Source organism: Opisthocomus hoazin, chromosome 16 (genome assembly GCF_030867145.1).
Source record: "Opisthocomus hoazin isolate bOpiHoa1 chromosome 16, bOpiHoa1.hap1, whole genome shotgun sequence".
Taxonomy (NCBI): domain Eukaryota; kingdom Metazoa; phylum Chordata; class Aves; order Opisthocomiformes; family Opisthocomidae; genus Opisthocomus; species Opisthocomus hoazin.
Genome location: NC_134429.1, coordinates 19,760,857 through 19,784,636, shown reverse-complemented (window position 1 = coordinate 19,784,636; position 23,780 = coordinate 19,760,857). Strand labels below are relative to the sequence as shown.

Here is a 23,780-nt window from a genome sequence, read left to right as displayed (position 1 = left end):
GAATAGGCAGGATTTCATTACAGGATGAAATCTCTGAGGTTATTTTGATTTTCTTTCTAATGCATTTTGTCTTCCAGTTCAATAGTTTGAATGTCTATTTTGTCCATTTATAGAAGCTCCAATTTCTGTATAACTACATTTTATTAACACTTCACATTTAGTATGATTACATTAACACATATCCCACTCTTTCTCACAGACACGCCAGTCCATAGAGCAGTACTCTAAACTGCTGAAAGGAACAGAAATGCTTTGAGGTACAGCACAGAAGTGCCTTCTGATCTGTCACATACTCCCCCCCTCTTGACGCTGGTACAACCCATCCAAAGTCAGCATCCAACTGATATCAAATTTAGTTTAGTTCTGTTTAAGGGCATCATGAAATTAGAGTTGAATAGGGCATTTGCTTTAGACATTAATGCATCTAAAGCATTCATATCTGATGATTTTTAAGTATGATGACTTTAAATGAAAAAAAAAGTAAAGCACACCCAAAAGTACAGAAGGGTCAGATTTATGCAAAACTCCAATCGTTATCTGAAGTTTATCCTTAAAAGAGTTTGGATGGCATCTGACTTTTCTATTTCTGGCTCTGGAAACAGATTTAAGAAAATTCCACTCTGTGTGGTGGAGGTGTTTTGTCTTGTGCTACTCACGCAAGTGCAGTAACAGTAGGTGAAACACCTGGTCTCCCCTCAGAGTCACCTCCTTCCTGGAGTGGACATGACTGCCATATGTATGCTCACAGTGCACATTTCTGGCTGCCTGCAATGCTTTGAGGTTTTTTTCCCCCTTTTTTGTGCTTCTGTCTACAACATTGTGATAGTCTAGCATTCTGGCTTTAGCTTTTTTTGAGGAAAAGATCGCTGCCACCTTTTACTTTGATCAATCAAAACTGAGCTGCGCAGCTTGAAGATCTGCAGTCAAAATACAGAAAAATTCATTGAATAAATCTTTTGAAGAAGTCAGCAAAGCGTGCAGCTCGTGCCTGTCTCCCAGATGGAGAAGCAACTAATTTTGTCCAATAACCCCATGTGATTACTCAGTTGGCTTCAGTGTAAAGAGTTATGTCAGGTGCACAATTACAAACTATTACTGCTGAAGTAATTAGATTAGACAGTGCCTTTATAATATCTGCAGCTGCCTTCTTGCTAGTTACTCGAAATAACCAGCCACTGCACACTAGAGGGGCTGGGTCAATGCTTTTTTCTCTGCTCTTGAATAACTTTAATTCCAAAATCATGGATTGTTTTCTTATGATTTACTCTCCATAGGAATTTGCTGCGAGTATTTCTTCAGCTGGATTTAGTCAATAATTTCACTCTAAGCAGTAGATACTAACCCTGACAGGCAATGTAATAAACTAATAGCTAGAGAAACCAGCAGGATACAAAAAAAGATTAGACTGCTTTCACAGCACTAGTTAATCTACTGATTTTAATACAAAGATTATTTCTGATTTATGCAAATGTAACAGCGAAGAATAAGGCACTATGGCCTTTCTGAAGGGTGTAGCACTGTTATGGTGATACTGCTCAAAGTGCTGTGCAGAGTATTTCAGCTTTGCCTACCGTCTTTCCTTGCCTATGGAAGTGCATCATTCAAGGGTTACATTTAAACTTCTGTTGCTTCTGAGGCCAGACAAGAATTATATCAGGTGTAAACTGAAAAACTCAGTTTTAAGCTGAAAGGAGAGGCAGAAAGGGGAGTTAAGTTATGTCAAGGACCTGACCCAGGACCGTGGAAAAAGCAACAACTTAATAAGGAAAATGCATTGTAAATTCATGCTTCTGCTGTTTTTATTCCACTCTGCACTTAATCATTATATAAATCAGTAAGAATAATTCAGAAGAGAGCAGGAGGGGTTGAACTTCCTTTGGGAGAAAGTAAATTATGACCAAAAATACACTTAGAAAAATAAAGGTGTAGGTCTGTAATGTAGTATTTCATCGACATCAGGAACAAACACCAAGAAAAATAAAATAGAAAGAGGAGAAGCAGAAGAAGAAAGAGAAGCCTGATTACATGCATGTATTGAAGGAGATGCAGAATTTCACTAGCTTTCTGGATGAGGTGAAAGTTGAGTGATACTTTGCTTTAATTCAGTATGTGAGAGTCTAAGAAACTATGTTAAATAGCACCATAGCAGTACTGGTTGGATGCACTTACCTAGTTGGAGGATAAGAGTTTCTGTCTCTCCTGAAGGGTTTTTCTTCTGTAAAACTCAAAGATATAGGAAAGAAATCAGTATCATTACATCAGTTTTGCAGATGATGCAGTGAAATGGCTTAACTAAGGTTTCCCAACAAGTCACTGGCAAGATCTTGGAGCAGGATCCGCATGTACTAGTGCAGGGCTGGACTGGTGAGAACTTTGTAGAAGAATTACAGCTTGATGTCAGTTTGTGCTTTCCAGCACACTGTTGGCAGGTAGTTTTTCCATTACAACAGAAACTAAAGATTGAGATGAACCTAAGCCTGACTTACGATGGGAGCACATTTTCTATTATAGCTCAGTTTGGGATCATTATTTTTTCTTCAGGGAATTCTTTTACTTCAGTGATATTGAACAAATCTTATTTTAAGTTATGAATCTGTGTTAAAATGCTCTGTCTTTCAGTGCTGGTCATATGAAATCAAACCATATGTCATAGATAAGTGAGGCAGGAGGACTGTGCGCACACTCTACTGTGATCAAATGCTTGTTTCATCCTTATTGCGATTGCAACTATTAGTCATCAGCCACTACATTCAAGATCCCCATCTTCAAAGCCCAGCACTACTCTTACCTACATCTTTTGGCTTGTTTAATCTCACACCTCCCCATGCTCCCTTCCATCATAGCTTTCAGCCACTTGCTCTGCTTCCTTCTTTCCCTCCCTCTCTCGTTTCATATTTCCTTTTGTGTCAGACTCTGTATTTGAAACAACCTTTCACTTCCAAGGCAACAAAATCCTCAAAAAAATGTCCATTTTGAAGTGTCTTACATTGGTTTCCTACAGTAACAATATTTCAATTGTTTTAATCCAAATCCCAATGTATTTGCTGTGGATTTTTTTAGAGATTGATTATGAAATTTGTATTTGTTGTCAATACTGCATTCATTTGCTGAGTTCAGCAGAACTCTTTACAGAACAAAGTGTTATTTTGCATGAGTTGGGTGAGAGGATCTAGTCCTGAATTAAGGAGTGTGTATGACTAACCACAAATTTCATTGTCAAATACTGGAAGTGAAGAGGCCTGACATATTAGGTCAGCCTCTGAATAAAAATGGCAAAAATATCCAAAGCAACCGAGTAACTTAAAGCCATTTATAACATTTTTTTACTTCAGTCAGCCATTTAGGGACAGATGGAAAAAGGATATTTTCAGAGGCACACATGGTAGACTCTCACTGAAAATTAACAGAACAAATTCTAAAGTACTTCCTGCAAATGGAGTCTGAGTTCCTTCGTTATCAAGCACCTTTAAAATTTTTCCCAATCCAACAAAGAAAGCCTGAGCTTTCCCTGTGTTTCTAAATCACTTCCATTTATCTTTGGGCCTATTAAACTAATAAACATTACTGTGTTTAAGTGTTTAAACTTTCATTAGTTTAGACCTGAAATGTAATACAGTCGTTATTAACAATAGAATTTTATGTAGTATATTTTATTTCATGCTGTGACTAAGAGCATTTAAATGTTTTCAATACTTTATCCAAGACAATAATTTAAGAAAAAGCCTGCACTCCCGTCTATTCCCTTTTACTTTGTTCATGAGATCTTTATGATTGAAAACTCCATCTTTACCACTACTGTTAAACTTAGACCATCCTACAGAAGGCCAGATGCAGAAAATCACTTGTGTGGAAGTGAGGAATTAGTTCTTCCATTACAAAAAAGGAAACGATCTGAGTGTGAAAAGCCAAATCTTCATTACTGATCAACCGTTAAAGTGGAGGAAAACCATGGTAATTTAAGATTTAAACTTTTGCTGCAAATATGTACATATGAAAAATTATCTCATGGTAATACAGGAAATAAGGAGCTGGGATTGTTTGGCAGATTACCATTACAACTGGACCAAATCAGATCAGTAATAAACTGCTGTTTTTAGTAGGAAATGATTGCAGGACTTTCTTGACTTTAGAGATGTCTCAAGCTCATCAGAAAGTATTTTGAGAAGAGACGAATCAATACAGTTTCAGCAAGGGCTTTTTAGTCTGTAGGTATTGTTCGATTCGTAGCTCTTCACATGATTTTTCATTTTTCTTTTTTTTTTTACATTGTGTATGCAACCCAGTATATAACATTGACTGCTGCAAAGGCTGCTGGGAACACGGCTCTGGCATATATATCAATGGTATCAGCATCAATGGGCTTAAAGAGGGACTTCAGACCACTCCTTTTATCCAGTTTCATTCTTTGCCGCTGTTTTGTTTCTCCAGTTTCTATTTCTATTGCACCATACGATCCAGGCAGGCTTCTGGGAATTCGGTGCTGCCTATGGGAAATGGCCAGTTCCTGGTTCACACCAGCTATGGAAAGGGAAAACAGAACAATGGCATTCTTCACGTTTATCTGCAAAGGAAAGAGGAGAACCTATAATAGCAATTTGCAGGGCAATGGTACTGTACTTCATCCAAGCTAGCCATGATACTGACATGGTGAAAATACCATAGGTGCTGAATGGTATTTATCACTTGCTTTGGCAGAAGGACCGCTGAAAGACTCTGTGCTACCGCACCTAAATTCTGGTTATAATTTTACATGCTCTGAATTACCAAGGCACCACTGAGACAGCATGCTTAGGCCCTCCTTACTGAAAATAATTGACTGACTTCAGGGAAACAGTTATCCCATTCTGTGGCCAAAGCCAACAGGCAGTTGTAAGGCTTTTGTCAAAGCTGAGAGAACATGGAGGTGGGACAGAAAATGAATATGGATCAGTTATATCTGCTGCAGCTTAATCAAATGAAGTAATAACATTCATAAGTAATACCCAAGGTGCCAGAGAGTTCAAAAATATGTAGGCCTGGACTACAAATTGTGAATTGTCAAACAACAACAATAAAAAAGTTCCTTAATCAGTTCACTCTGCTTCATCATTAACGTGCGAACAGGTACGTGAAGAAAGCAGCAAAGCCATCTGGAGTTCCTGCAAGAAATTTCATCTACAGACTCCTTTGTTCACTTTCACTGGGCTTCATACCTATGTAACTTATATCCATGCTAATTATATCTGTATTTACCTTATGCAGTATAGGTGTAAAAAATGTAATCTCCAGGGGACAACATTCAAGACTTCAGGCCTAGTTTTTGTTTTGCTGACAGCATCTTATTATGCTGTAGCAGAGCTAAAAGAGTCTTTGCTGAAGCAGCTACTGAAGAATACCTTCTGAGCAAAGGCCTTTCTTCCCCATCTCATGTAATACTGTCATAACCACTTTGCCCTGACCCTACAGGAGCAACTCAAGGTTACCGTAACTTACACTGAGGACTGGGCAAATATCAAAGGGTCTAAATATATTCTCAAAGTGTGAGATGTACAAATCTAGCTCAAGACATACTTTGCCTTTCTTCTTACTCATTCTCTCTTATTCTCCATTTGCTATCTTAAATACAGCAACAAACCATGTAAGAATATGTTGTCTTTATTGCTAACCATGCTGCAAGGGGAAATCAGCAGTTGCATTTGTTTCCTTGTCATATTAACGTGACAAAAGAATTAACCAGGAATTTTTTTTTTCAAAAGCGGTAGAAGAATTTGCTTTCATAGTAGAGAAAGGTCATAATGCAGTGTGAATGCTTTTGCAAAATTACTCACAGTATTACGCTTACTGACCTCTGCACTCTGCCTTCTTGCCTTTAACTTGTTCTTTTGCTTTTTCATGTAGTCAGCATTGAAATGTGCAAATGCATATTCTACCAGTGCAGCGAAGACAAACACATAGCAAATCCAGAAGTAAACATCGAGTGCCTTGATGGCAGATGCTCGTGGAAGCGAAGATCGGGCACTGACCATCAGTGTAGTCATAGTAAGAACAGTAGTTATACCTGCAGTGTAGTGTGAGAAAATTTACTTTAGAGTTCACAGAATACACTGTAATAAGTGCATTTACTAATCTGAAGCTGGGGAACATTTTCACAGTAGAGCCACTTAATAGTGTGGCTTCTGATTTTCGAAACAGGGGAGCTTTGTAAAAACCTGTGCATTTGTATGACCAAGGCAGCTTTCAACATGTTATCCTTGGGTTTGTTCTAGATCAGGACAAACAAAAACTGAAGACCTAACCGTCAAAAACTTTTGCATCTGGACTTGCAACCCTTACTCAGGCAAACAGATCCACAAGCTCTAGGAACATATTTTGTCACTGTCCCATTTCTTTCAAATCAATTCTTTCATATATCTGCCTCACATTCACTCTTGCTTTTAACCATCTTTAGGTGGTTATTTTCTGTTCTTCACTGAGGCAGCTGCTCTGATAGCATGACAAATTAAAACACGAAGGAAATCTTTTAAAGGATATTCTCTTCTCCAAATGTAGACATAGTATTCATAAATGCACCTCCATGGAAAATGAGGATTATTAGAGAGCATAATTACAACTTCAGCATACCCTTCCCTGTTAGTTGCCCAAACCATCCGTTTTACCTAATGACACTCTGGCAGGCACAGCAGACTGACTGATCCAGAAGGACACCCACGACATGGCCACGAGCAAGATAGAAGGAACGTAAGACTGAATGATGTAAACTCCTCGATTTCGCCGAAGGTGGAAGTGGAGACTGAGCCTGGGAAACTGACCTGCTGGAAAAAAAAGCAGACAAAGAAAGACTCTGACTGTGTGAATTACAGTTAAACTGACATTAAAAACAACATTTCCTGTAATGACACACATCTACATTCTTAAAAATCTTTTGGACAAGAAGCACAAAAAGCTTTTTTGAATGTTGTTCAATTAGTCTTCATAAACCCTGCACGAGGTACTGCAGTTCTCATCAGCACTGTTAGCTAAGAATAGGTCAAAGGATTTGTCTCAGGTCATATCAATGCCAGATCTGAAAATAAAATCATGAGTCTTCTCAAATAACAGTATTGCTTCAAAATGTGTACTGTCTTATCATCTGCTGTAGAAAGTCCTCCAGATACTAAATTTAGAGTTTTTAAAAGGCCAAGTTAATTTCAAACTGAAAAAAAGAGCTTAGAGGAGATGTGCAGCATAAATGAGAATCTGAATACATGAAAGAGGATGAAAAATCAGCAGGAAAGAAATGACTCCGATATTTTACAAACATTGCAATAAACCCAGTGATACTCATACACACCACTGACTTGGACTGGATAGAATTAGAATGATCTGACTGTACGTCATAAGCCTCATAACATCAGAGCTAATGGAAATTTTTCTTTATCCAAAGTCACAAATTAGGTCAAGAAAATGTGAGCTACACCTCAACTGTTTTTTATCAAGTGCTGTCTGGCTGCTCCATGCAGTATTTTGTCAAACGTACAGAGCTAAAGGACATAATATGCTACAGTGGCTACCTGAAGGCTCAGCAAAGGTTGGCATTTTTTGCAAGTGTAAGCTAAAGAAAACTCTTACCGGAAAGGTTCTTAAATTAATTACTTAAGAGGGATTTTCTATTATAGATATAGGAGGGTTTTCCCTACACAGGAAAAAGTCAGATACTGTCCCTGAATTGAAGACAGATCCTGTTACCAGATTTGAAGTTCATCATTTCTGTTGTGAACTGGTAATTGGTAATTGTGAATTGAGCAAGCTGCAGCTTATCCAGCCCGTGGATCTCCTCCTGGTTTTCTGACCAGTGGTAGACGATGTCCTCTGAGGAGTAGCCATCTGCCAAAAGAACACTAAATAAACACGAAGTTTGAGGACGAAATTCAGAACTTTTAGAAGACTCATAGTGGAAGCCCTCTAATTCCTCTGCTATGCTGATCTTCATCGGTCTCATTGCAAACATGCTGTGATTCAGTCTGGATAATTCATTGTCCTGGCAACATCAGTGTTGCCAGTGTCACGCTGGGGTAGCTTTCCTACAGGGAGAATAATCCAAGTTGATTCACACTGACTAGCATTATGTGGTATGGCAAAATGCACTTCAGTGTCATCAGAAATATTCAGATTCTCTCTCAAAAAGCTCATTTGCATACTCACTTAAAGTAGAGTAACTGTAATGGTAGCCCCAAACTAGCCTACTTCCCCCTGCACTGTGCTTGGATCTCAGAGTCGCAGAAATTTCTGATTGTAAAAGAAAATCACTACCCAATCTAATCTATCTATGCCTATTATACTGGACTGATCAGAGTGTAACTCTATACTGCAAGTTCATCTTCAAGTTCACACACTGGTTTTATGAGATAGGTGCTTTGTACCAGTCAGGCAGTGTCGGGGAAACAGGTTGCCTTTGTCAGAGATTCCCCCAGTGTCCTCAAAAAGTATGTGGCCGGTTGGCTCTGTATCTCCCCTTGCAAGCCCTACAGTGCTTTTACAAATGGGCACTCCATGAAAGTGAAGTACACAGCCGAATTATTCACATGAATCCTCACCCTTGGAAACAACTGTTAGGGCCTCCCCCAGGCTTAAAGTAGTTTAATAAGAAAACAATGTCTATGCAAACTGCCTATGCAGTGTTGTTCTGTCAGCTCTCCTCCTAACAGCTTTTGAACTTCCATAATATTTTCAAGCCAAAATGACAAAAAGGTAAGGGTTTCAAAGATGCTAGATTCTTGCAAGTTTTGTAAGAAATGGAGTGTAGAGAACAGAAAATCAAATTTGTGCATCCTGTTAGAGAACAGCAGCATAACTCAGACCCTGTCCATTCTGGGACGCACCAGCTAGCGTGGCAATCACCATGCCTGTCAGCCTATTAGTGACTGCAGTTTGGCATGGGTGGCAGCTGGGAGAGCACTGCTAGGGAAAGGTCCAGGGCACCAGGGACGTGAGAGAAGGGGGGAATATGTATGAGAGGATTTATGTAATATGCAAAGCCACAGGAAGTCAATCTTTGCTAGTTTTGCTGTTAATGGACAACTTGCTACTAAACCATTCATTTGTTTAAAAAGTGGCTTTATTTCTACATGATTGTTTAACCGAAATCAAACCCCTCAAATTCAATTAAAAAATCCAACCACCACCAAAACTCCCTGCAGAACTTGCTGGGAGAGAGAATTGATTGCTGGTTCACTGTCTGCTGCCTCTGCATTTGGTGATTACATAAGTAAAACTGTAGATTGCTATTTTTGACAGGATAAAATGGTATTGTGGTTAATTGCCTAGAAAACAAAGTCAGTGCTAAAAAAGAAAAAGAGAATCTTGCATCAATAGGCCAGTGGATCTGCTCAGAAACTGCTATTCACAGATCTCTGGAACCCTCAGGACCTGTGGACTCCTTCATATAAAAACCACAAAAGGCCAGATTCATTGCCATTGATTGGGTGCTTGTGCCAGTGGTGAATTTCATTCAGAAGTATTCATGCTCATGGGAATTACATGCTGATCATAGATAAAACACAGGTTAGACAAAACAGAATTTCATTCTTCACCCTCCTTTGTGAGTACAAATGAATTTAAGCCAGTCCATGCGGTATTCTGATTGATTTCTGTGTAACACACAGGAATGCCTAGGCAAGCTAGAGAGCTATGGAATGGTTAGTCACAATGGCATTCATTAAAAGCAGGGAATTCTTTCTTTTTCTTCCTTTTTCATAAAGAAAAAATAGCACATCAAATTTTGCCTGTGGGCTTCTCTACTTGTTCTCACTGGATTTAATGTAAACGTCAGTAATGCTAGTGACTGTCACAATTGTGCTAGGTTTTACATCAAGCACAAAGTTCCAGACATTTGTCAGCAGGACAGCAGGTTGTTCATCTTCACTAATTTGAATCCTATAGTTTTGAGTTGGATCAGAGCTGAACCGGTATTGAAAAGTCCGTAGTCTAATGCCCAACACAGAGAATGAAGGGGTTCATGTTTGTACCCTTTATTTCCAAAACCTGAGGCACCCTTGGCATTTCATTGACTAAAGCAGAATCATTCGAGCAAACTCCAGCAAGCTAAGTACCATGTATGCAGACTTTAAACAAAATACAGATTATATGAAACACTGTACTCAGCCCTTACAGCTCTCCAGATCCAACATGCATTCTTGCTCATCCATTGGATACTTGGAAAGGTCCATGTCACAGGCCACTGTGGAGGTAATCCTGTTCCAAGCAACGTGGACACCAGTTAGTTGCATTCAGATAGAGCCTTTTCCTCAGAACTCAAGGACTAAATGGAAACCTTTGAAGCCTTAATACTAATACAGGAAACGATTTTCAAAATCCTTATGGCTATTGTCTTTACTAAGTCAAAGGTGGGGGGAAATTGAAGAAAGGTCAAATGACTTGTCTAATGTCAGAGGACGCTTCAGCTACTTCTGATGATAAAAAGGATTTTTCTGAGTCAAATCTGCTCTCTTCCACTGTCCCCAAGATCACTACCAATACCTGAAGGGTGACTTTGGACTTACAATTTCAAAGGTGCACACTCATTATTTTTTAGAACATTACACAATTAACTCTAAATATAGCTACTGAGTTCTAACAAGAACACTCTTCCACAGTGAGGAAATACTACTTTCTCTGAAAGATGGGGAAGTTGAGCCTAAATCAGGCTCATAGTTAGTTTGGAGATTAGCGAGGGAGTGGAGAAAGGAATCTTTGCTCAGCATTCAGCATCTCCTTGCCTGGTGACCAAATAGTTATGAGATGCTTGTCTCTCATTAAGGACATTCTGAGAGTGATGAGTGATTATGCAGTGGAAAATGTTAGTGTTGCCAAAGATACCTTCCTGGCAGGGTAATCCTTGTAAAGCAAATGGATCTCTGACAGAAGTCACCAGTACTGTCTTCCATTTTAAATTAATAATTAATTTAGGAAATCATCCTAGGAAAACTGAGTGATTACGCTATAGTCTGTTCAAAAAGTTAATGCAAGCTAGAGTACACTTGGACTCTGTCACTCACCTGATGCTGTATAAAATGACTCCGTCTGGCTGGAGCCTGATAAGTTTGTTTTCCACAGTCACATCATGGAACCAGGCAGACTTGGCATTTACTATGAAAGTATCTGGCAACCAGAGCTTGTCCACAAACCGGCTGTCTAAGCCCAAAGTTTCATTGGTGTGGTTGTAAGACAGACGGTCATCTCGCCAGCTCTGGTGCAAAAATACCGTCATGGTATATTCCTATGACAAGAGAAATCCTAATTAAAAAGTGATGCTAAACTAACACAGTAATGTCTTGGGACTTGGTCAAAAATCACTGTATTAGCCTAGAAATGTCTTAACAGCTTCCAGTGCAAATAAGTATTTTTATACTCAGTCAACCATAGAGCTGCCCAAGCATTTTAATTTCTGTCATAGGCTTCTACCACGGATAAATCCAAGGTATCAAAAAGTGATTCAATGTCAGTGTTATATATAACATGTTGCCAGACTTGCATATGTCTTAATGAAGAAAATCAGTTTGTGTATCTCCACAAGTACAACTTTTGTTTTTGAAGGTTTTTTAAAGCCAAACTAAAAAATAGATGAAATTATGCATCTGTAATGCAGGGAAAGGATGGAGGGAAAGCCAAAGTTTTGGTTTTAAAATTAAATCTGTTAAGTTTCAGAAATGCAGTTAATCCATGCCTATGCTTGTTTATGTGACTTGTAAGTTGTAATACTCCACTGCTTTATTGGAAGGTCTTTACATAAAAAAGAGGAGCATCTCACAACCAATTTTTCCCTTAGCGTCTCTTTGGAAGTATCTGTGGTGAAAAGGAATTTGAACAGAAGTTGGTGTTAATGCTTAAAATCGGGCTTTCTTTTAGTAAGTGCTGCAGAGATCCAACCTTGCTAACTGTAGTAAGAAATCTCAGTGACTTCTACATGGCTAGATTCCTGGAATTGCCAACATCTGCCAGAATAGACTCTGCCTGTGTCTTAAAATACAATGTTTGTTCTTTGCAGTATCTTCTTGTGGTAACTTCTCCACTCCAAACATGTTGGGGATCAACTGTCTCTCTACTTAGTTAGTCTTCCACACTTTCTGTCACTGCAGTACATACGTTCACAACTTGGTAGGTTTAACTGATAACGTACCATGTTCACTTCTGAGATGTGGTCAATGCTGGCTACTTCAATTGCAAGAGCAACATTAACAGGAGGACCTGAGAAAAAATGGTTGAATGTGGTGATTTACATCATCATAGTACCTATGAAAATATAGATGACCCAAGACTGTCAATACTTTCATACAGAGTGAAGTCATAAAAGCTTTTTCCATTATAAGGTACCCTTTCCAAGTAAAGTCTACCTTAAAGCAATAGATTTAAATATTTTGCCGATTGCACCCTCAATTTCCAACAGAACACTTTGTTTCAGTGATAAAAGACATGAAATATAATCACAACTACTGAAAATTATGGAATCCTTTCTGGAAACCACATTATCTAGCTTAAGACAGCATGACTTCAAGCAAATGCAGAAATTACCGCCATGTAACGTAATCCAAAATTCCTTCAACTTAGATATCAGCGATTTAAGAACTGTATCAGCAAGAAGATTGCATTGCTAATTCTGTTATACAATCTGTCTTTTTTCAAAATCAAGCACATTTTTGATTGTTATTATTTCCAGTATCCAAGTAATAGATAATCACAACCTTTTAATCATGTAGAGGATGAAGTTCACATAAACATCAGAGGGTAGAAGGACTGTAAGAAACAAACGAGACACTATTCTCAAAGTCTCACCTCCAATCCCAGGCCTGAAATTACGTGCATACCCTTTGATTAAATCATCCAGGTTGGGTAACCAGGATATTTCGATGTTGGAACCTATGTAATCTCCGATGTCATTCATAGCTCTAGGTAAAGAGAATAAGTATATTTTAAAACTTGGCCATGCTTACAAACAGAAAAATAACTGAAAATGGAAGACATTGACTTCTTTTACACCAGAGACCACCTGCAGTATAATCAGCTATATTGGTAACTTAGTGGAAAAATACTGTATATAGATATGAAAACAATTTCAGATATTTCTGTTTAAATCAAAACACATTTCAGGCAAGACTATGGCCTCTTTCTCAAATACAGTCACATACTTTTTGAAGGTTTTTTCTTTTTTTAAAAAAAGTAGGGGAAAATAAAAGATTTAGAAATGTAGAGAAAGCATGAGGGAAACCAAGAGACTTTGTATACTGCATAAAATGCATGTGGGGATGCTGAAATGCAGCTATCTGGGAAGCAGGACACAGCAGCTGTGACAGCTCCTACTACCACTACGGAACAGCTGAGATCAAGAAGGCTGGTACATTGTCACATGTGATGGGAAAACAGTAAAAATTACACAGCTGGAATTTGGATTTAACATCTTTGATACTGTGAAAAGTATCATTGGGCCTCAGAAATATGAAAAGCAGTGCTAATAGAAGGTGTACAAACACCTGAAAACTGCAAAGATATGGTCAAAAAGGAGATCTTGCTCAAAAAGTGAACAGCTGAAAGCACGAAGTGCTGAAGGGGACATCCCCACGGCCCCAGCCTGGCTCAGAGCTGCCCGTGGCCCGGACCTGAACCTTGGTGAGAGCAGGCTGTGGCACTGCAACTCAGGAAGTGCTGTCCACGGCGTCCGAAAGCCCCAGTAGTACTCCCTTGTTCTGAGCCAAAGAGGTGGCTATCTATGGTCCAGGCAACTCAGGAATCTCCAGAAACCTCGAGGGGCCCATGGTTCTGCAGTGTGAAGAGCTGCCCATAGTGGTGCCCCCGAAGGATTTGGCCATTGTCCTGGAAACTGAGGTGTGCTCCATGATCCTAGAAATGCAGAGCCCTGCCTATGGTCCTGGATTTGGGGCCGTTCCTGTCCATGATCTGGAGCAATAAGTGAGGTATCTGTAGCACTGAAATGTCTCTGCCCAGCAAGACTTTCCCACAGGTGCCCCAGAGTTTTGGGCATGTAGGGATGGTTCCATCATGCTGGGGGGGCCCCAGCTCACCTGCTTGTGCTGGTTTGCACTTGCCAGGATTAGGCAGTGTGGGTGTTTGGCCGTCTGTCCTCAGGCCAGCAGTGTGGGATGCCATAATGCACGCATCCTTTTGTAGTCACTCTTGGGACCCGAGTGAGCCACCAACCAGGCAGTAGGCTTTGTCTGGGAGGTAATGAGTTGCCGTCAGATTTGTGCAGCATGCCACAACTCCCCTCCCAGAAATAAGGCCCCATTTCTCAGGTGCTAGGCATATGCTGCTTGCTGATCCAGTGATGCTCCTCAAACACATTAGCACAGTTTCTTGTTGCCATTTTCCACCACCTGGCAGATGCCAGCCCCTCAACTCTCCTGCTATAGGCAGTTATGTGGATATTCCATAATCTTGTATAAACAAAGGCAAGCTTATATTGTCTTCTTGAACTGTTTAAACTGAGCTGGCAGACTTCATTTGAAGCAGATCTGTGCCTGCTCACACAATTCCTCTTGCCAGCTCAGTGATTGACATGACAGGAACAGATAAATGAAGGACTGTGACAACATCTACCAAAACTATTTGCAAAGAGAAAATTTGCCAGTGGTTTGAGAGGGCCTGTACCTGAATGCAGGTACTATATGAGAAGTGTTTGAGCACTGTTTTAACATCTTCCACTGAGTCCAGCGATAAATATGGCATTTGAGAGATATATATCACTACTAACGGAAGAGAAACTCGTTAAACATCGATGAAAGGCTGCAAAGTAATATACCATAAACATATTCTGCCTTGGTACTTACATAACTTTCTTAGAGCGTTCATGCGACATCGACCCACATAAAGCACATGTTTTTTTCTCTCCAAAATATGCCAGTCTGGGCTCAGCACATGCAGTTACTGCTAGCACAGTAGCGGAGTATCCTGCAATAACCAACTCTTCTTCTCACAGGGGACTGAAAGGAAAATCTCTGATTGCCCTGGTCATAAAATTCTTGCCCCACATATATGGAGTCAATTATATAAGGAAGGAGTTCTGGGATTACAACGTATAAATGGAAGTTCTGAGCAGCAGAGACGCTGAAAGCTTACATTAATGGAGTTGTCAAAGCTTAAGTGACCTTAAAGCATAGGGATGCTGCTCCAAAGTGCAACTTCATTAGTTCACGGAAAAATATTAACATTGGGGAGATATATTAAATTGCATTTATAATGTTTCCTTGCCATGAGCACACTGCTGTACATTAATCTCAAAATACTATCTCAGATATTTCTCAGGTTTCTAGATCTCTTCTGAGTAAGGATGTTGGAAGAGTCAGAACCATGTTTTCAGCTACATAAATTGGAATAACATAACTAATTTAGACAAGGAGTTTGAAGATTTATAACGGATATTGACAGAGTTTTTACCTTCTTTACTGGGTCTCATTAACTACATAAACACATCTTTCTATCAGACTGCTGTTTCCTATGTGCTGGCCTTTCAATCATCCAACTATCAGTGCTTACTTAGATGCAATTATAGTTCCATAATACTTGGCAAGATCCAGGTGCTAAGGTCTGGCTTTCTTCTGCAATACCATCAAACATTGCAGTTCAGAAATTCTTTAATTTATTTTCTTTTACATTCTCTATCCTATTTCTGGAAATACTAAGGCTATCAGTTAATACAGAAAACAAATAATGTTTTAAATGAAGGCCTTGGCAGATTAGATAATATGAGACTATGTGAAAGTATTTTGTTTAAAAATGTACTTATTTGTAACTTGGAAGTCTAAGCCGTAGATATGTAATGATATTCCTAATCAGTAAAATATCTGAGCTCCTTTTATAGGTAAAGAACAATACTTTAAGTCTTTTCATAATTAGAATAAGTAACTAGAATACCCTTGAATTAATATATCTGCCTAAAATCTCTTTGCCTTTTCAGTAGAATATGGTACTTTTTGACTCCTGTTGCTAAAACTGCAGCCAAGTTCTGTAAAGTGTTTTGAAGACAATACTCAAGTCAAAAGGTGACTGCACTGTAGTGCCCTATGTTGCGAGCCTGCTCTGTGAGGGTGGGAGAATCTAGCTTGCGCTTCCTACATACACAATAGTACGAAAGTGCTCGGTGCAAGTCTTGTAAAATTAGAATACTATGAATATTTATGAGTACTCAACCTGAGAAAAATAATAAAAACAAATTCTGCTGCTCCCCTTTCACAATAGGTGTTGCTACTTGCGTGCATCAAGAACTCATCCCCAGATAACTGACTTATAATCAGTCACTTGCTATAAAAGAAGTAGTGTCACTATAAGAACTGCCAGGATCCTCAGCTTTTTTGAAAAAGCATTTACACTATGCATCAGTTATCCTGTGTCAGTATTCTATTTTAATGGCATTAAGGAGAGCCATAGAGCTAAAAGGAAGTGAAAATGACAAGAGCTGGGTTAAAAACTGTGGGCTTTAGCTTGCCATGTGTTTTAAGCAGATTACAATCTAGAGGGAGTTTTACTTAAATACCCATGACACAATTAAAATGAGTCTTGCTTCTATTATTAATAAAGCCTTAGGGTCAGATCTTCAGTGTGACAAATGTGTTGAAGTTAGTGGAGCTATATGCAGTTAATACCAGTGGGGGTTATTAAAGTATTACAGCTGAAATAATTTTATGCCTACATTTACTTTGTTGATGTTTATACTACTGGTTCATTTTTATATTTCTTTGAAATGGGCAAGAAGTTTATTCTTACTCAGTTACTGCCGTTCTCACACACTAGCATGGTGCTCACAGAACGGTTCGCAGATACTCAAAGGGATTATGTGAATCAGAATAACCTACAGTTTCATTTACAAACAGTTATGACTGAGTTACCAAAAGCTTTTGCTAGTATTAGGCTTTTTTCATGTAGATAATTAAGGGACTAGAGCATCTCTCATACGAGGAAAAGCTGAGAGAGCTGGGACTATTTAGCCTGGAGAAGAGAAGGCTCAGGGGGATCTTAAAATCCATACAAATATATAAAGGGAGGGTACAAAGAGGGCAGAGCCAGACTCTTTGCACTGGTGCCCAGTGATGGGACCAGAGGCAGTGGGCACAAACTGAAACACGGGAGATTCTGCTTGAACTCAGAAAACACTTTTCAGAGTGAGGGTGACCGAGGACTGGGACAGGTTGCACAGAGAGGCTGTGGGCTCCCTCCCTGGTGATATTTAAAAGCCGTCTGAACACAGCCCTGGGCAGCTGGCTCTGGGTGGCCCTGCCTGCACATGGGGGTGGCCCAGGTGACCTCTTGAGCTCTTTTCCCTGTGAACCTATGTTTTGCTTTGAAAAAGTGATCACTTTAAACAGCCATATTCTTCAAATTACATTTTGTCAGAGTGACGTGGAGGCTGATAGAGCAAGGGAAGTAATACAGACATAAGAACTCATGTAGCAGGGGCTGTGTGCTTGGGTGTATGATTCAGCATGGTGTAACGGAGTCCAAGTTCTGCTTGTGTCAGTTTGATATGTGCGTTTTAGGTCTAAAGTCATCCCAGGTCCTCCAGCATAGTAGAAATTTCACATTCCCTGCTTTTTTCATCCCTCAAGAATATTGAGGGAGAGGAAAAATAACAAGAGTATTATTCTACTTATCATATTTTCATTTCATTTTTATCTGGTGAAGACAAAAGTGTGAATATTAGCAGCTAGTATAGCAGTCCTCAGTCAAAAATGATGACTTTGGAAAGCAGACCTTTATTTTCACGGCACTTTCCAGGCCAGTCTGTGGTAACTCCTTTGAGCCATTCCTCTAGACTTTTGTCCATCAGATTCAGTGCTTTAAAGTTACATAAAGAACGGTGGGAGAATTGCATTCATCCTTGATAAGCAGTTGGGATTATACACGGCCTAAAATATTATTCATTTATTATACCTGAAAAAGGAAGACCAGCATAGAAAAGATGCATCGGAAAGGACTAACTTTTCATAGTGTAAGCAGTAAAGATGAAAAGAAAGGAAACTACTATTAGTTGATTCAGCAACTTCACTTCCTGACATAAGCTGCTCTAAAGCTTGTTTTAGTAAGAAAAAGACTTTGTAAAATTAAGCTATTGATTTGTAAAATTCAAGGGGCATAACAGCTCATCAAAAAGCTTATCTTTGCTTTGCACCAGGCCAGAGTGGGGGGCCTAGCTGCCTGAATGGCAACATAGTCATGTGTACTCACACCACTCTGGAAGTCATTGCAAATCTAAAGCTGAAGAAGACAGTTTTTCATCCACAGTCTGTCTCTGTAGACATCTCATTTCAAGCAGATATTCTGGAGAATATATTTGTATCTGTGCGTATCTGAAGTTTAAGCATTGTGAGAACTTCAACAGAGCTTGTTTTTAGCAGTAGGAAACAGCTTACTGCTGTTTAAACTATGAGAAGAATAGTTAGTTCTCTTGCACACTAGACAAAGGGGAGAGGAAATCACCATTGATAAACCTGGCAAAACTATGAAGTTCTTCTTTGCCTAACAAAACTGTCCTGATACAGGTTAGGGAAAGCAACTCCAAGCAGTGAATCTCAAATGGCAAAGAAATTAATCTCTTTCAGAGCTACATACTACCAGTTCTAGAATAAAAAGTACATATATCCCAAAATCCTTTCTATCCAAGCTAACATCTTCCTCCCAACTTTCAGTACCATTGGAGTGATCTGGAGGAGAAACATCAATCAGCTTGGACAGTGCATCTTTAAAGGCCTTGTCAGGCAAGTGAGGTATTAGCCTGTCTTCACTATCTTCCAGAACGCTGCTTGAAATGGTTGCTAGAAATTTATCAATATTACTAGAAAAAATCTGGTAAGTATTGAAATTACACCAAGGAAAGAGACAATCTATATGTTCTGTGTGAATGGGAGCACTACAGCAGCTGAACAAGAGATAACATTAGCAATGTTGGTTTTGCACAGCAGTGCCAAAAGCTCTAGCAGCAGTGCAGAAGGCTCAGCCGCATCTTGAAGTCAGTGGCCAATGAGATACCGAGTTCAGGTCACACTTGTAGGGAGAGTGTGCTAACCTTTTGACAGCCATGTACAGCAGTAAGCTGTGGAAAATCACTTTTTGCATCTCCTTTTTCTTCTTTAAATCTGCTAACCTGATTCTTTTTGGGACTGTGACATAGTTGTTTTATGAATTTTTTAACCCAGTAAGATGAAAATACCAGTTTGACTGATACAGAGGACTGGGATAGAGTATATTTCATTTTCTTTGAGATAATCTTTTGGCGGCAAGTGTCCCAGATGTCATTGCCACTCAAGAAAACATTTTCTTGGGAAAAAGACAAATAATGTCCTGCAAGGTCAGTGAACAATCTGGCCTCTGTCAAACGCCAGGATTATCCTGAGCAGAATGTGTATCCTTCCCATCTGCCATTCCTGACTCCAAGTGAAGCTCACTGTAAATATGTTTTGTATTTTGAAACCTAATTGAAAAAGCATTAGGCTTAATTCATGGCAACCTTTTGAAAATAAAAGCTCTTATTTCCTCTCTGTGAGTTTTAAGCTGCAGAAAATGGACCACTCCACACATATTCACGTGTTAAAGCTGATCTGTTTCCCTGAATAGAAGTAAAAGGCTGAGGGAGACACACAACAGAAGAACAATTCTATGCAAATGTATGAAAGTCATTTAACATGGTAGAATCTTAAATATAAAAGATACATCTATTTTTAATTAGGGAACTAAAATCTCTTTCAGTAAAGTATTACAAGGTACGGACATACAGCCCGAAACTTCTGTCAATAGTAGTCTTTCCCTGGGCAAATGAAGAAATATTTCACAAAGTGTATTTCAGCAGATGATCTCATTCACTGTGACACATTTATTACTGCAGCATCCACAGCATATCAAACTCTGATAAAATAGTGGAAGCTACAGTCTTTGCCCCAAAGAGCTGTCAATCATATAAATGCCAAATTTCTTGCCACTAATTACTGCTGCAAGTAGACCAAAAAATACTACTTTTTGAAAATGTTTACCTGCAAACTGCACTGGCATAGGTAGCCTGTGCTGACTGAGGTTGAATTTGGCTCATTCACTTCAGTCAAATAGCACACATGACAGAGAAATGGCTTCAAATACAGCTCTCTAGAGCACCCTGAAAGGATATTCAAAAATGCTATGAGGAAGCAGGCTACACGTATTCCCCATTTCCCTCCTCTGCCAAACCTTCACATTATTTTAATAGGTAGTTTTGCCTTAGGGAAGTCTTAGGTCATACTACTGAGTTCAGAACTCACTGAAATGTTCTTCCATTTTTTAATATGTTTTTGCTTACACCTGTCAATATACAGTCCACAGAACTCACAAGCAGAGAACTTAGTGGTGTTGGATGGCTTCTGTCATCATAGCCATGGATCACATTACATTTAGAAAACAAAATCAGTGCAAGACAATGTAGCAATTGGCAGTTTTGCCCATTATTATAAACCTTCAGTATTAATAAAACACTGCTCTTCATAAAAGCATCTCTTACCAAAAATAATTGTATCTAATATCATATTACAGAACTCCAAGAAAGAAGAATAAGGAAGCTCATGTGCTTCTTGGGTCCTTACACATGGAATTATTTCATAGGTCACCTAAGTGTGAGTAATTTTACTGATGCAAGGCTAAAATTTTAGTTCTGTTTAACTCATCAAAAGTACACATGTAAGCAAGGTTACTCACTTTTTCCAAGATTAAACAATGTTCTGCCATAGCCACGCTAAATCCTGAATCTTCAGAAAACTGTTGTACTAAACAGAGCAGCTTTCTTTGACCACCGAATGTCTTACACTTCAGCACATTTGGAAAACGACTACAAACCAAACAGTTGGAATGTCACAAGCCAGAATTCGCCTTGCCTTACTCTCTGCCATGAGTATATATATTTCTAACAAACAACTCATCACTATTGTGTAACTGGAGGAAGAAAGTCAAGTAACTAGGTAATTAATCCAAATATAAAACAACTTATCCAGCAAATTATAGGTTGCACATATCCCGGCAGTTGCTGTGCCTAGAAACAGACCTTGAAGACAGAGGCTGAGAAGGCTGACTCTTCCTTAAAATTCTTTTTTTTCTTCTTTTATACTCAAACACGACTTTTCAACCAAAATACTTAATGCTAGCCCACGTGCAGATAGAGAAACAGGATCATTGAAATTATGGGCAAGATCTTGATGCCCCGAGGTCATAAGCAGCATTTTCTCTGCCTTCACTGTAATACTGGATTGCTTCAGAGCATGAGGGTGCCAGGATCTGACCCTGCATAACAGGTTCAAGGTCACAGGATAAATCATTGTGTCGGTCCTGAAGAACAGCAGTTGATTTGACACTTCCTCTAGTGCAAGATCCTTTTCCTTCCCAGTGAAAAAAATGCATCTCAACAATTAATTCCAGGAACCCTAACAGCAATGTTATATCTTACTACAGTTCTCACTGCTTCTTATACTGCCCTGAAGCTAATAATAATGTCTATAAAGCAGAAGTAGGAAGACCCCCTTTAATACCACAGCCGTCTGCTCTGGGTGGTGTAGGCATGTTTTTACATGCAGCAAGTTCTGTTTTACTCCCCCTTCTATTTTCATTGCATAATCATGGCAAGCTTTCTCCACATACAGCCTCCAGATCTGTAGAGAATATATAGAGAACATAGCTGGTTGCCTAGCTAACACCTTCAGAATAAATGTGACTGAGAATTGCAAACATATATCTTTACAATTTGTTATTTTAAGAAATGGTTGGCGTTCTTCAAACGTTTTTTCCAAGATCTCTGCCAGTCTCTTCGTCCTATCTCAAGTTCGGGAAACTTAATAAACCCATTAGAAAGAACTGTCTGTATCTGGGGGTTTTTAATTGTGCCTGTGGAGGCCCTGGGCAGAGATGTTCAGTTTGTACCCCACGGGTTGTGCTGGGTTTTAGGGAAGAGTTTCGTGCTGTAGCAGGCCCCCTACAGAGCTGTTTAAGGGGATAAGGCTGCGCCGGGATGCGCAATGCCATTACGAAAAGTGATTGCCCCCAATTCAGACTAAGTGCCTTTGGGAAGAGGTTCCATTGGCATCCTCTTAAAAACATACCCCTAGATTAACCCCAGAAACTGCTGCTCAGCTGGCAGCGCTGCATCCCTGGCTAGAAAAAGCAGAAAGTGGGAAAAGAAAAAAAAAAAAGATGGAGCACATTGAGGAAACTCTTCAGTCAAGACCCGTTTTGGGTCTGAACATTCACTCATGCAGCCGTAGCCCTTACACGGAGAGATCATCCCCGGGGAAAAGTGGGAGTGGGAGCTGCGGGCAGGGGAAGGAGGACCAGCTACAGGCAGACCTGGCGTTTTTCACCCCAGCCACACCGAAAGAACGGCTGCCTAAGGCCAGCCTAAGAAAGAACGATAAGCCTTCTCTTACCTGATACACCTGTGCTGCTGGGTGCACAGTAGAACCAGGGCAGGAAGAACCCAGGTAAGAAATTCCATCTTACTCCCATTGATTAGACAGTGGCAAACGAAACCCCGGTTCCCCGGCTCTCTTGGCAGCTCCGGAGCTCCAGTAGCGTTGCCATCCTCGCTCGCCGTGCCCCGTGGAGGCTGACTTGACAGCAGAGTCTCGTTGCTCAGCAGCGGCGGCCCCCCGGCCCCCCCGGCGCCCGGGAGCTGTGCGGGCAGCCAGAACCCGGGCGCGGGGCAGGGCGGGCTGTGCCCCGGTCACTCCCGGCCGGCTCGGCCGCCCTGCCCCCGCATCCCCGGCCGTGCTCAGGACCGCCCGGCTCTCCCCGCGGCCGCTCTGCCCGGCGGCGGAAAACAACCTCCGGAGCGGCGGATCAGCCCCGCGGGGCGCGGGCGGGAGCTGGCTGGAAGTGGCCCGGAGGGACCGGACATGTCCTGTGCGCACCGACAGTCACGGGAAGAGGGAGCGGGGCGCGGCCCGAGCCGAGGGCGAAGGCGGTCCGGCCATGGAGCGAGCCGGGCTCCCGGTGCGGCGAAGGGTGCGGGGACTGCGGGCTCCGTCAGCAGCGCTGCCGCCGCCCCCCCCGCCGCCGCCCCCGGCCCTCCCCGCGCGGCTCCGCACGGCGCCGGGGCGACCGCAGCCGCGGGAAGAGGGAGCCGGGCGCGGGGCAGCTGCCGCCGGCTGGCGGGCCGGAGGCTGTCCCGGGCTGGCGGCACCGCGCCGCGGGAGCCGGACCCGGGGCTCTGCCAACTTCTGCCTGCGGGGCAGCGAAACGCTGCGGGCGGCTCCGGCCATGCCCCGGCCCACGGCTGCTGGGGGGGGGCCTCGGCGGGCGGCCCCGGGACGCGGCTGGGGCGGGGGGGCCGCGGGGCCGCCCGGCCGGAGGTTTTGCGGGAGTTCGGCGGCGTCTTGACTTGCAAGTCAAACTCGGTTTTCTCCTCCATATTCGCTCTTTTCTGCTCTCCCCCTCCGCCTCCGCTGCTTTTTGGTGCTGTTCGATCTAGAATGACAGTTGTGAAACCAGGCCTCGAACGAAACGCTGCGAAGGACGGGTTGTGAAGAAACTCTATCTTAAAGCAAAAATGAATGTGCAGATACCTTAATCAAATGAGAGGATGCACCTGGGGTAAAGTGTTGGATTTCTCTTTTTGTATGCTTCATTTTCTATTATTCTTTAATACCAATATTTCAAATGGCGAATAAGGGGTGGTGGGTGAGGGGAATAACAGCCCTGTGGGATCCAGGAGAAGAATAAATGTGCAGATTATCTACGACTGTGTGTAGGTGCACACAATACATACACAAATGTACATACACACACATATAAGATGATACATCATAAAGATGTAA

General features: G+C 41.0%; 2 protein-coding genes across 4 annotated transcripts in view; one reads left to right on the top strand and one right to left on the bottom strand.

Annotated features, from left to right (window-relative positions):
• Positions 1-1,869: 1,869 nt before the first annotated feature.
• On the bottom strand, positions 1,870-23,026 carry GABRD (gamma-aminobutyric acid type A receptor subunit delta). 3 transcript variants are annotated; one of them, XM_075437654.1, is made up of 9 exons: positions 22,392-23,026; positions 12,787-12,899; positions 12,134-12,201; positions 11,013-11,233; positions 10,127-10,209; positions 7,705-7,842; positions 6,636-6,788; positions 5,826-6,037; positions 1,870-4,561 (listed from the first exon to the last, which is right to left on the bottom strand). In XM_075437654.1, exons 1-9 carry the CDS (start codon positions 22,457-22,459, stop codon positions 4,262-4,264), a joined length of 1,356 nt encoding a protein of 451 aa, XP_075293769.1. In that variant the 5' UTR covers positions 22,460-23,026; the 3' UTR covers positions 1,870-4,261. The 3 variants fall into 3 exon arrangements, with proteins under 3 accessions (XP_075293769.1, XP_009932743.1, XP_075293770.1); XM_009934441.2 differs by having other exon boundaries at positions 6,636-6,791; positions 22,392-23,025; XM_075437655.1 differs by lacking the exon at positions 22,392-23,026 and adding an exon at positions 21,020-21,518 and having other exon boundaries at positions 6,636-6,791.
• Positions 23,027-23,087: 61 nt separating this feature from the next.
• Positions 23,088-23,780, top strand: part of CFAP74 (cilia and flagella associated protein 74) — a 52,430-nt gene continuing 51,737 nt past the window's right edge. Inside the window, exon 1 of the mRNA XM_075437664.1 lies at positions 23,088-23,556. The gene's annotated coding sequence lies outside the window, so the exon portion shown is untranslated. The remainder of the gene's footprint in view (positions 23,557-23,780) is intronic.